This window comes from Astatotilapia calliptera, chromosome 20 (assembly GCF_964374335.1).
Source record: "Astatotilapia calliptera chromosome 20, fAstCal68.1, whole genome shotgun sequence".
Classification (NCBI taxonomy): Eukaryota; Metazoa; Chordata; class Actinopteri; order Cichliformes; family Cichlidae; genus Astatotilapia; species Astatotilapia calliptera.
This window is the reverse complement of record NC_137441.1, coordinates 30,269,007-30,283,038: the sequence shown is the minus strand read 5'-3', so window position 1 is coordinate 30,283,038 and position 14,032 is coordinate 30,269,007. Positions and strand designations below refer to the sequence as shown.

The following is a 14,032-nucleotide window of genomic DNA, read 5'->3' as shown; positions in this document are numbered from 1 at the left end:
CACCCTCCCCCCACCACTGCGCCCGGCACTCTTCTGTTTTTGGTGTGCCACCCCAATATTTTTAGTGGCCCCCATATGGCCACCCCTATGAAAACAATTCTGAATGCGCCTGTTGCACTCACGTGCTTTACAAGAGAAAGCCAGTCAGAATTAGCTTAATGTGAGGGCAGCTTATTTCACAAGATAAAGAATGATTATTTAAATCGTGAGTTATGGAAAACTATTTTAGCAGATTTTAAGAAATGGGTATAATAGTGTTAAGCCTATGTCTTGAAAGTAACTTAATGCACCAGTCTTCCTAATAGTATAACTCAGTATAATCCGCTGCTGATGTGCTTGTACTTTTCCGTGAATAAATGTCTGTAACAGAACATATCTAGTGGTCTTCTAAGATTTGAGTAGCCCTGCTCAGAGGGGTCTTGTGCTGTTATTCCTGCATACAAACCACCTCAGGTCTTTTTTCCTTGAAGAGGGCGCCTTTTTCTCTCTCCGCACAGCCACGCCGCTAACGCGGCTCCGCACCCGGATCACGTGACCAGGCGAAGCGGCCTCTCCTCCTCCTCCTCTCTCGGTCCTTCCTTCCCAGGGTTCAATGAGCGTTGTGTGGCCCCACCCCGTCTCTCTAAAAGCGCTGTCTATCTGTTCAATGTAGGCTACTATTCTCGGAGAGAGAAAGCAAGAGAGAAAGGGAGAAAATAATAACCTCCAAGAATCGGGTATTCCCGTCTTTCACCTTCCTCGACCAGCGGCCAGGAGGGGAGCGGCCTTCACGGTGGGAATGTGCTGCTACAACAGCCCCGCGTCCTACTTTTTGTGAATGTAAATGCACATGTAGTGTCAAGTCTGTAGCCTGTTTACCCACCTAGGATTCAAGAGGAATCTACATATGTGTATATAAATGTATGTTTGTATGACAGCGTGTGTGCACATGTATAGGCCGTATGTAGGTTATAAAAGCCGAGCCTGACAGCGGGTGTAGCTTTTTCACCTGCAAGAAACGTGGATACATTTCGAGGGATTTTCACGTCTTTGGTCACGTTTTCTTTTTCTGTTATTTTGTCCCCCTCCTATTTTTTTTTTTTTGTAATTATTTCCCCCCTCTCTCTTTTGAAGGGATTCATCGGAGTCGAGCCAGAAATTAAGAAAAAAAGTCTATCGGTGCGCAGTTTTGGAGGCTTGGTGGTGATGTGAGGGGCTGATAAAACATTTCAGCAACAAAAGCGAGGGGCAGAGAGAGAGAAGGCCCTTTGGAGGAGAAAACAGCAAGGAACAGCCATCACATATAAGGAGGACAAATCGGAGGGGGGATACTGGATCATTTCGGATTTGGAGGTGGCGAGGGATCAAGACGAAAAGACAACCGCAGTGAGTTTGGGGCTGATTTGATGCAGAGAATGAAAAAGAGCCGGGTGACGACGGAAGAAGCGAGAATGCCACACATGTAGCTCGTTTGGGTGTAAATATTATTTTCCTTACAGCTGTCCTGCTGGGTCCCCGACGAAGACAGCCGTCGGGGAGACAGAAAAATAGATATAGAGTCTAAGTATACACCCATGGAAATGTTTGTCATGAAAAGCGACGTGGTAACGAGCGGCGCTACAGCACAGGCGAGCTTTGCGGACACGCCGAGTTCGGCTCCTTGTCACGGGCAGCTGTGAGACGCAAGACCCGGGCTTTTGGAGATGCAAATTAGGCTGTTTTTTTCTGCCTCCGTTTGAGGTGAACCGCCGTTTTTGGGTCTTATAGTGGACATTGTGGATTACAAGTCTTTATCTTACACGGCTGAAGGGGGGGGGGAAAGAGTTTGGAAAAACGAAACACAAACTACTGCATATAAAAGGGAAAAGCCCGAGCCGGATTCAGCAAACTGAGAAGGCGGCCTCCGTGTCGTCAGCAACAGTATCCTGCCCTTTCTCTGACAGCAAAATACGCGTTACGGACTTTAAATCTCTACACAGGGGCGCCACGGACCTTAAACGGTGTAAATGTGGGTAACGTTGCTGCCAAATCCGCGGGTCAAACGAGGCATCTAGACTAGTTTATCTGATTTATTTTTCTTTCTACATTACCCCCCCACCTTCCCTTCCCCCTCCACTACCACCTCCTCTACTTCTTCTTCCACCACCTCTTCCTCCTCCCCTGGACCCCCTTTTTTCTTTTTTCTTGCGGGAAGATGGGTTGTTTGGGCAACAGTAAGACCGAAGACCAGAGAAATGAGGAGAAGGCTCAAAGAGAAGCAAACAAAAAGATAGAGAAGCAGCTCCAAAAGGACAAACAGATCTACAGAGCAACACACAGACTACTACTTCTAGGTGAGTTTGACACATTTTTACAGATCTTATGTGCTTGCTGCTTTACAGACAAGGCCTCTGTTTGGACGGTTGAGACCCTGCTTCCTCCCTGCAAAACTTTCTGGGATGTTGTTTTGGGAAACATTGTCAACAGTGACTTTGCTCTTGCATAAGGCCAAAAATGCAATACGGTGCTGGGTTTTTGGCATGTTGCTGTCAGACTGTCATTCTGCAATGCTAACTCCCCAAACCTGCTGTAGCACAGCCCATTGGCTGGTTTTAGAGTATGCAGTGAGGCAAACCTGTAAGGTGGGGTAAACTGCTTGCAGTGGTTAAAGGATTAACGAGCACCAACATCAATCAGAACCAGCCTGTCCTAATTGATCATTAAGTAATGTATGTTTGTTCTTTAACACTTTTTCTTTTTCAGTTGTATTAAACTGGGACTTTGCAGCATGCTGAACAGTGCTCATTTCTAGCACTAAGCATGCATGCAGGCCTCAAATTTGCCAAACTAACAGAAGCTTTACATCACATGCCAGTTTGTGGGTGTGTTGCCCAAACATAAGATAATGTGACTCAAAGAAAAGCACACCAAAACTTGGTTAATGAAGAAATGAATATGTGTAAGACTCAACATGTGGTTGTGTGAGTGAAATTTAGGTGGGCTGGGTCTCTTTCATTACATAAGAGTGTTTTTTGTTTCCTGCAAAGCTCTCATCTGTACCCTCCTCGTATATCCATTCACAGGGTTTTGACTTCTAAGAATTTGCGGCGGACCCTTGGGGGAGGGGGTCAATTTGTTTTGAACATATCACTATTGAGGGTGGATATTGTATGACATGTCACTACTTGCATTAGGGAGGAAGTTGTGATGACTTTTGGAAAGGAGAAGGACAAAACAAATATACCTTCTGTAATTTTTAGGTCTTTCAGATCTAAAATATCAGCTTGATTTAAATGCGACCCTTAAAGGAAACTTTTTTTTTTTAAGGGTGAGCAAAGGTAAGTAAGCATAAAAAAGGGACACTCAGTTCACACCTGCTACTAGACCTTGTGTTAGCTTTGTTGGTAATAAGATGATCTCTGCAGCTTGACAGGCAGTAAATTGACCAAAAAGAGTCTACGAGTTAAAGCTGGACACACAACCTAACCAATTCTTCAGCATTTGTAGTGTCGGTTTGTATTGTAGCCTAGCTAAAACACAAATGTTGACCATCTATTGGCAGAGCAAAATTTTGAGCATGCGTGCCCACAAGGTTTAAATTTGCAGATCATTTATGTGTTTTGCTCAGTATGCTTTTGATTGGATTAACCACCCAGTCTAATTAAAGCCTTAATAGGTCCATGTTAACGAGACCTGTTAAATAAGACACAATGGGTGAAGGGTAGCAGTACAAAAAGACTACTGGATTGCTCTGTGCTTATACTGGTCAACCCCACAAGCTAGCTTTTCTGTCAGAACACTGCAGGGTGCCCCAGATGCAGTTCAGCTCTTGTCCATCATGATACTACATCAGATGAACAGTCATGCTTCCTGACGTGGAACCCACCACATTTTGCTGCACACCATTAATCCTGTAAATTACTACATTTTAATTTGGCATCTTTGTCAGACTTCATTATAAAAAAGCATCCTAAATTCTCAGGGTGTTAATGTAAACAGGTTTTAGATGCCACATTGCATGTGAAGCAATATTTAATGAGTTTGCCATGACAAAAACAATTGCATCTTTAATGCTACCACAGTATTTGCAAAACAAAGGAACAAGCATTTTCTTTTTGTTGTTTTTTGTTTGTTTGGTTTTTTGTTTTGTTTTTTTAAATGCTGTGTTAGCGTACAACTATATTAGCAGCTAATCTGATGTTTTAGTTTAAGCAATGTTGCAAGAGTTTCAGTGCTGATGACTTCTGTGGCTGTGAAGGGCCTAATGGCAGTTTAGATTTCATGTTTCTGCAGGTTCTCTGTCATCCAGATCATGGTTGTCTTGAATGCTTGAAAAGAACATAACTGGGCTTTAAGTTTATCCAAGAGGCTTCTTTACTTCCAAAATGACTGACAGTCCCAGGTATTGAACCCTTAGTTGGGGTTGTCTCTTTGGAGATGGTCCTTGACCCAACGTTGATCATGTGGAATCTCGCATGATCAGTAGTGTTAAAAAAAATAAAAGGGCATGGGTCATTCTGTCACTGGGGGCATGGTATGAAATTTCTTATATCATATCTCCCACCCCACCATCATGTGAGCTATTGAGGTCACCTGAGGCAAAGTGTGAGTGGGGATTGTAATGCCTGGGAAGGACTGTTGAGACTGTGTTGTAGGTCGTGATAGCTGGTGTTCAACAATGAACAAATCAAAGTGGACCTAGGTGGCCTCTTTCACTCCCCTGTCAAACCGTCCGTCTTGGATGAAAATGTGAACCCTGGTGTCCTTCTCCTTTAGGTACAAGTGTACAGCTGAGTCTTGAGCTGGCTCTCCTATGTTGTGTTAAACATTTGTAAGGTGGTTGTTTGGTTTGTCCTGTTTAAAGGTCCAAGTATTCCTGACTGCACTGCATACACTATGCTGTTTAGTGTGTGTGTGTGTGTGTGTGTGTGTGTGTGGTCCTAGGGATGAACCAGTTTTGGTCTGAGGGTGTTACTCAGCTTGAAGTGCACTGGGATGTTATGTTTGGAGCAAAATCTTGATTTTCTTCAACAATCCTGCCACATAATGGACCAAAGTATTGTTCTATCATTCTGTTTCTGGCTGGTTGATGTCTGACATTCTGGTGTATCTTCTCTGATTTAATGTGATAGAACTGCCAATGTTAAAGGGTCTACTAGCAGATATGCTCACTGTGGACATGTGGTGGCAAAAGTTCCCTTTTTTTTTTATTTATTTATTTTTTTAAGGCCATTGTTAAGGTGTTAAAGTCAGTCGGGATTTTCATTTTGGATAATACTCATTTGGCTATATATGACCTACTTTTTAAAATCATTTGTGTGGTTAACATTCTCCAAACTAAAGTGTACTTTAGTATTTGTCCTTATTTTATTGCTTCACAATGTAGTCTGGTAAAAGACGGGTAATGGGCAGAGAAGGAGGGAGCACTGTGACACGAGGTCATCAGTTATCGTCGAGCTCATGATGTTACGAGTTCATGATATATACTGTAGCAAGCTGAGCCATCAAAATGCACAAGTCCCAGACTTGTGTGGCTTCTCTGATGTGCTTGACTAACAGTTGCACTTCATTGCTGGGAATCGCAGCCTAAACTGGTGCAAACTGTCAGATGATGCTAATGTAAAGCTGACTAAGTTATTTTTTTTTACTTTAGACTTCGTCTTTTTACCTTGGAAATGTATTTAGTTAACTTTTTTTTTTCATTCGTCCAAAGTAGGACAGAAAGGGAGAAAAGAGCCCTAAGATAAATGACATCTGTACAAACATGCCACTTATTACGCCTTTAACTTTACTTTGAAATATTCAGTATTGCTGTAATACTGTAGAATGCCAAAATAAGTTTTACATGTAATTATGTATTTAGACATTTACTTCAACAGTCACTCATCATGTCAAGCAATAGTTAAAAAAAAATCACCTAATAAATATTTAATCTTCTAGATATTAAATAATCAAACGAACTGATGTACTTGTGGCTTTGTGCTTCAGTCTGTTTTAAGCTTTACCTTAAGTACGTTAGGTTTTTTGTTTTTGTTTTTTGGGGGGGGTGTAACTTACATTTGTCTTTATTTAATTCAAGGTAAATTTAATTTTACCTTAATGTAAGTGAACACCAGAAATAACTAAGATGACAAAGACAAGACTGCTGTTTCAGGCCTTTTTTTTTTTTTTTTTTTTTTTTTTTTTTAAATTTATATAAATAGGCCTGAAACGGGAAAAGCATACATCTTGGTGTACATTGGGTCTTGTAACTAAATTTGCTCATTCCTCATGTAGCCTTGCATGCTGTAGGTTTGACATTACAGGGCAAAAACTGAGTTTCATTCTTATAGCAGTTCCAAGCAATTCATCTGGCAACCTGCAGCTTACCACTAACGGCCCGGTAGTGCTGCATGCTATCAATTTCAGTCTGTTAAAATAGAAATGAGAAACGAAAATGAATAACACACGTATACAATATTACACAGTAAGGTTCAGGCTCAGATAAAGTGACGACAAGCGTATTGTTGACATCTGAATACAAACACAAAAAACCCTAATTGGATTTAATTTATGTATTTATTTTTTAACAATTCAAATTTTTCATGCAGTATCTTAGGAGAATTGTGACATGTTATACTTTTAGCTAGTCTTAGTCTAACTGAGAGCATGGTGTCGAGATCAGGACTCTGTGGGGGGTTACAGCAACTGTTGATGGACCCCTTGTTCTTGTCAGATGGTTCTTGGTGCTGGCTTTTTTTTTTGGGGGGGGGGACTCATTGTGATGCTGCAGAATGAAGTCTCCCATCCCGGGTGATATTGAATGATCAGAATATTCCTCTTGTGTGCACACCTTAACATGTTTTCTCCCCAGGACACACAAATGGGCTTTCGAATTGTTTTGGGGCTTTTTTTTTTTTTGCTTTTTTTTTTTTTCTGTATTTTGTCATAGTTGCTTAAAGGGTAAGAGATTGTAGGGGCAGACACAACAAGATGTTATACTTTATTCAAAATTAAACCATTATTTGAAGTAGTTTAAAAAGGAATCTCAAGGTCTTCTTTTGTTCTCTGGCCCCTTGGATAATAATCTAGTGTTGTGCTTTATTGGTGGCCTTATTTGCACTTGTTCTCACACCTCTGTGACCTCATAGTAATGTCACCGGTGCGAACATGCCTGTAACAGCGGGCACTGCACTAATTGTCAGTTTGCAGGCAACTTATTCAGTCAAACCCATAACAGTTTGGGACCTTTAACCTTGTAGTGAGCTACAGTGCTTGTGTCCACATAAAGGAAGTTGTACTTACACTGTAAACTGGTATTTCAGATAAACACCCATTTTATCCCAACACTGAGTGCATGTAAGTGTATCAGTAAGGTACATAATCCATTTTCACTTTTTCTCTCTCAGGAGCTGGAGAGTCGGGAAAGAGCACCATAGTGAAACAGATGAGGATCCTACATGTCAACGGCTTCAATGCAGAGTGAGTACTAGAGTGAGGCTGAGAATGAGCAGCATTCTGATGAGTGCTCTTTTAAGTCTGAGGCTCATGTTGGCTTGTGGGTTTGAAGACTTTTATCCCAGGCTGAATCTACATCTCCTCCTCAGCGCCACAGAGACCCCTGTAAGAGTTTCTGTCAATGGTCATAAGTTTCTAATGAAACAAGTATACCTCTTTGCAACTACTTTGACCTAGCAACAGCCAGCAACCACTTGCCAACCATTTGGCAAATTTACACTTTTTGCTACCAACTGGAGGTTTCCAAGGGGTCGCTGACCAGCCTGCAGGCTTTTCACTGTGAAGAGAACTGACTATATAGTGGGATACTTTGTCAACTTTTAGTAGACCTAACTTGTATTGATTCAGTTGTAAAATGGTGCAATAGAATCCTAAAGGTAGTTTCATCTTCTACTATATAGCCCTGGAGCATTGAAGTAATTTATTTATTAATTTATTGATATGCTAGTATTGGCAGAAATTAGACATTTTTTGATTTGGTTAAAAGCGATTATTTAGTGAGCTAATTCTCTGTAAAGACATTATGATGCCACTTAGCTCACTCATTGTTGACCACCTCTGGTCGAAGCTAAATTGACTGCTATGACTGGGCCTAGTTTAAGTTTTGAAATCTGCCCAGGTAAGGAGAAGCGTGCATGTAAGGGTAAGGTGCTCCAAGCCGGCTTAAAGAACTGACAGTCAGTACCCTAAAAACTGCTCACCTACAAGTAAAATTAAGCCAGCTTTGTGATAAATGATTCCAATAATTTGCTGTTCTCCAGTGCCTCAACTGCTAGCTCCACCATGTTGAAGAGTAGTTAGCAATGCTGCTCATTTTAAGATCAGGGTAGTGGCACTCTTGCAAGAGATCTCCAGGGCAGAAGTCCGTCTGAACACCAGACAAAATAGAGAGAAGGCTGAATGATATGAAAGACCACTAGATCAGTGTCCTGGTCAGCTTTCCGATAGGAGAACATGAGATGGGAGTTGGAGCTAGCTAGCCAGCAGCTGAACTTTTATAGTACTTGCACAAGTTTCTGTCAGGGTCTCCTAAGGTCACTCCAACGGTGACCAACAATATAACTGATAGTTGTTCCCTCTGATGGATTGGAGTGGGGGTGGGGGGTTGAACTGAATCACCAAGCATACTTGGTTGAGGGTTAATCTAGCTGAGTGGTCTAACAAATTAAACCCTCTGTGTGAAAACTCTAAAGACTACCCTTGTGTTGCATTTCTTCCCCCCCCTCCTCAGTGTTTTTGGGAGCACATCTTTAACTTTTGCTTAACCAGTTTCAGGAGTAAAATAAGATGTTTGTATTGGTCTGGTGGTGGTCATGTATTGATAAGATGGAAGTATCTTTGCGAGGTTAGGCTAGATTTTCAGCACTTAAGGCGAACTTGGGCATATGACCCAGTGTGTGACTCCACAACACAGAACAGTGTGTGTCAGTGTGTCTGTCTCTGCTTGCATGGGTGAGATCTGTCTTCATTAAGAAACAAATCCGTAGAGTGCCATTGGAGTCATAAATGTGACTCGTGTTTATTGAGACCTGTATGGCTCATTCCTGTCCTCAGATGCAGTAAACTGGAGGATTTCCATGTTAGGTTTATTGTCTGTGTATGTCTGATCAGACGTCACCTTTGGAATTAGTCACCTTCATCAATGAAGGTCTCTTTAAACCAAAACGGTGTTCCAGAACGGACTTCACATGACAAGCATAATAATGTGCTTTAATTTGCCTGCATCCTCAGGCAGGACATAATATACTGATTTGAGCCTTAAAGGGTTCAATAAGGCCTGTGATAAAAAGAATTTTGGGGTGAATGGATTGAGTGTTGTGGCATCATGGTAATGTCAGAGTAATTGTCTCGTGACCGGAAGACTGGCAGTTCCAATTGCCGGCGTGATTTGGGAAATAGATGAATGGATGACTCATCTCTCCATATTCTTTGAACAAACGTGACTTAGCTGCCCTTGGGCAAGGCATTTGGAACTGGAAAGTAGGCAAAAATGAGGACTGGGGTATTTGGGACATTTTTATTGAGGGGGAGGGGCAGATGATGGGCCTTAAAGTTGAATCAAAGCAGTTCATTTTATTATTATCCCCCCACCCCCTTGGCCATGAAACCAACACAGCAAGCTTAAAAATGGGCTGAAGTGAGACTTCTATACAGTCTTCATGTTAACTTAATGTGGCTTCTTACAACTTACTGAATTTCAGTTTCATACAAGTCTGTTTTTTTTCTCTTTTTTGGGGGGGACTTTGCTGGCCCCGTTCTGGCCACCACCCCTCATGTTTGACACCCCTGGTATAGATGGCCAGTTGATTATTAATTAATCCATGTTATGCAACACACTAGAGTACAGAATGTTATTGATATTGATTTCAAACCCTCTTTAGATGGGCTATCATCCACCTAAACGCTTTTCTTTTTTGTTGAACACATGTTTTTTGGATGCAATCACTGTAGCACATATTGCATATATGTTACATCTTTAAGTCCATCTCTCTCTAACCATACAGAGGGAAGCAGTCTCTCTGGAGAGATCACACAACCATGTGACAGTCTTCATTGACTATCAGTTTAAAAATGTAAATGTGCCTTCCCAGTTCCCCTCATAACCTCTTCCTCTTTCCCCCCCCATTTTATTTTTCTTTTCTTCCCAGTTACCTCACATGTGGTTTGTTGTAAAATATGTTTTTGTTTTTCTTTCACCACAAAGACTGAGTGCCAGAAATGCCAAGTTACTGAAGCTAGTGAACAGACGTTAGCTTTTGGTGTCATGGCTTTGGCTGTATACATACATTTGTGGCTGTTAAGTGTAGATAAGTTTGTAAAGGGGACCGTTTCACCCTTGTCACTGACATGGAGCTATTGTAAACACAATGTACTGTTGTCCTGGCAGGCTCAAGGTGAAAGATAGACTAACTGGCTCTCCGGTTGCCTTTTATTAGAAACATTTTTTTTTGTCAGTCCAAATGTCTCAAACACACAGCTATCATTTACAGCAGACAGACATAATTTCGCTAGCATGCATGTCAATGAAGGTCTGTTTACCCATACAGACCAAAAACAAACCTAATACAGTGGACTGTAATGCACCCGGTCAGGGTAAGAGGGACCTCTAACACTTTTTTTCTTTTTTCTTTTTTTCTCCAAGCTTCATTAAAATGATACTTTATAGCAAAACTAAACATGTTTTTGATGTAAATATAGTGGTTTGAAGAGAGGCAGAGTTGCAGTGCAAGCTGTGAGAATGGCTGTTTTCTTTCAGTGGATGTGAAGTTGCTTTTGTATCATGCAGTTTTGTCTGTTTGACAAAATGTCACCGACTGGTTCAAAAAACAAATGTAATCATTCTGTCACCATTAGCCTTAAATTATTTTTTAACGCTAAATTATGTCTTGTCTTTTTATTTACTCTATTTTGCTCCCTCTTAACAGTTTCAGATTATTGCTGTTTTATGGTTAATTTGTGGTCTCAATGTATTGCAGGTTAAATGCTAAACATTAATATCCAAAATCTTTAGGATATTAACTTTTTCTATATATAACAAATCACCTGCAGACAAAAGTAGAACTCGTTTTACATGTTTTGAGCACTTCATCTCAGTCAAACAGTTTTTATATGCATGCACTTTTTTCCCTGTTCTGAAGACATTTGCAGTATTTCTGCGATTTACTGCTTCTCATTGAACATTTTCTGTTTCAGAGAGAAGAAGCAGAAAATCCAGGACATTAAGAATAATATTAAAGAGGCTATCGAGGTAAGTGTGCTGTTGGTGGTTTAGTAGCAGCTTAGACAAATGCGGCCGTAACCTGTCGTGTTGTCTTATCGTTTTTCTTTGGGTTTCTTTTCTACAGACCATAGTAACAGCTATGAGTACCCTAACCCCACCTGTCCAGTTGGCATGTCCTGAAAACCAGTGCCGGATTGAATACATCCTCAACTTTGTCAATCAGAAAGACTTTGATTTTCCATCTGTGAGTAGCAATATATCACCAAATACATATCAACCCACACTTTGACATGTAGCTTTCTTTAAGTAATTTATTTAGCGGTTTTTCTTGTTTGCCTTGCTTTGATCTTCAGAACTGTTTTATAATGACAGTAATTTTCCAGCTTTACTCTTTCAAATTGAACTCATGGCTCACGTTTTCATAGTTCATTGCCCCAGTTTATGTTCTACTAAGAATTGTAGAGTTGACCTTATATACTTGTTTGAGTTTGTTGGGTTGCTTCAGAAATTGGGATAGATGTGTAAGGTACATTTTAGGACTTTTATTATTTAAATTTGTGTTATTATTTTTAAAGTCTGTATAATGGATCTGTAGCAGGGCCATGGCCTTTTCAGCTGTGTGTTTGTACTTCAGTAGATCATGGTAGGAATTACTCCCAGTGTCACAGGTGAGGATCTCTTGAAACAGGTAAAGACTGTGTCCAGAGACTGTTATAGACACTGGGGTTTACTAATGAATCCACTGGTAATGTCTGTGTGGGTTTGGTATTCTCAGCGGGATATTTCCATTGACTAATTGTCTATCCCAAGAGATGAAGGTTTGCACAATACCTACACTAATATGATTATAGCAGTTTAAGGTGAAACAGTGGTATTATTTTTGGGAGTCTTTGTCCGTCTTGAAAATGTGTATGTTAAGACAACTGACACTTGGTATGCCGCCATGCACTGGTGGTGTAGTAGTTAGCACTGCACTGCAGTGCTGGAGCTCAGCAGCATTTGCAAAAGTCTGAGGGCTAGTGCAATGCATGGGAAGTAAGTTATGCACTCAACACTAAAATGTTAGTGTGGACATTAGTCAGTGTTTATCTACAGCCACCTGTTGAGCTTGAGGTTTCAGGTCACTCAGTCTTGTATGACCTTTTCAAGAAGAAGCTTTTGTTACTTCTGTTTATTTTGAATAAAGTTCATAAATGATAAATAGGGGTGGGAAATATTGAAACTAAAGGGGCAGCTGTGTTTCAGTCAAGTAACGATCCTCACCAGACACCCATTTATTTACATAGTGGCACTGAGCTCACACTCTTACCCTGAGTGATTTGTAGTTTGTAAGCAGACAGCAAATCTAACTCTGCAACAATTCATTAAGACAAATCAGCTGTCAGAGGACTCAAATCTGAGAGATTTAACCTACGAGCCACTCTCGTCAACCACTAAATCACCCTGCTGCCCAATGAATTCCATGCATTCTGAGCTGTTGGGAAGCAATTATTTGTTTATGGTAGTTTTACTTGTTTGGTTGGATGACTTGTTTATGACAAGCATGGCATAGTTTCCAAGTTATAAAACATGATGGTGAAAAGTGTGTGTGGTGGTGAGCGTCATAGGCACATCATCACTTCCAGTCAGGACTGTGACATTATTAATTTATCTCGAAATGAAGACTAATGGTAAATCAGGATGAAACGGGAATCAGTTTGCAGGAAGTCAGTTGCTTTTAAACTGGCTTTAACAGTGCCCTTGTGCGCCTGCCACTATAAATGTTTAGGTTAGATTTCATTTTTAATTTAAAGGAGGGAGTATTACAGTTAATTCAGCAAGCAGAGTGCTGGTAAAGTTGTAAAGAGCTACGAGGACGGACGTGCCCACACGTGACGCATGCAGGTTTGTGAACAGGTGAATTCCAACATTAATAGTTTAAAGCCGTTTACCACGGTCAAACCGGTTTAGGACTTTAATGGAGACGAGGAATTGAATCCAGTGCAGATTGAAAATGATTGGAGATCCTTATTTTTGTCAGGTACATTATTGTAGACTGCCTGCTGGATGATTGGGATAAGATAAGTCCAACCCATTTACTTTTCCATTACATGATGACTTGAGGGCTGCACTAATTGTTACCAAGTCAGATTTCTTAACTTTAACTGAGTTTATGGAATGAGTGTTTCATTTGTAAAATGTGAAGAGCAAATTTTGTTTGCAATTTGAATCACACATTTGTTAATGTCTCATCTCTGCAGCCCATAGTGTAAATTAATAGAGGAATGTGCCGTTGACTTGGTGTCTAAGTAAATATTGGATGACTTCCTACATATGGCTACACACAGCAAATTCCAGTGTTTATGTGCAACACAGCCATTTGTCTATTGCCCACTCTAGTACACTATGTAGATTTTGGTAAACACTTTAAATTTCAAATTCAAATGGTAAATGGCCTGTATTTATATAGCACTTTACTAGTCCCTAAGGACCCCAAAGCGCTTTACATATCCAGTCATCCACCCATTCACACACACACACACATTCACACACATTCACACACTGGTGATGGCAAGCCACATTGTAGCCACAGCCACCCTGGGGCGCACTGATAGAGGCGAGGCTGCCGGACACTGGCGCCACCGGGCCCTCTGACCACCACCAGTAGGCAACGGATGAAGTGTCTTGCCCAAGGACACAACGACCGAGACTGCCCAAGCCGGGGCTCGAACCGGCAACCTTCCGATTACAAGGCGAACTCCCAACTCTTGAGCCACAATCGCCCCAAATGTATAAATCAAGCACCTAGCCATGCAGTCTGACTTTATAAACACTGCTGAAAGAGCCAGTCTAAAGAGTTTGCTGAATTCGAGCATG

The 14,032-nt window shown here is 41.0% G+C and overlaps 1 protein-coding gene across 1 annotated transcript in view; it reads left to right on the top strand.

Annotated features, from left to right (window-relative positions):
- The first annotated feature begins 570 nt into the window (after positions 1-570).
- Positions 571-14,032, top strand: part of LOC113013154 (guanine nucleotide-binding protein G(s) subunit alpha) — a 35,907-nt gene continuing 22,445 nt past the window's right edge. Inside the window, exons 1-6 of the mRNA XM_026153833.2 lie at positions 571-772; positions 1,114-1,987; positions 2,174-2,312; positions 7,347-7,419; positions 11,149-11,203; positions 11,301-11,420. Of these exons, the coding sequence (XP_026009618.2) occupies positions 2,174-2,312; positions 7,347-7,419; positions 11,149-11,203; positions 11,301-11,420 (387 nt within the window). The 5' untranslated portion in view covers positions 571-772; positions 1,114-1,987. The remainder of the gene's footprint in view (positions 773-1,113; positions 1,988-2,173; positions 2,313-7,346; positions 7,420-11,148; positions 11,204-11,300; positions 11,421-14,032) is intronic.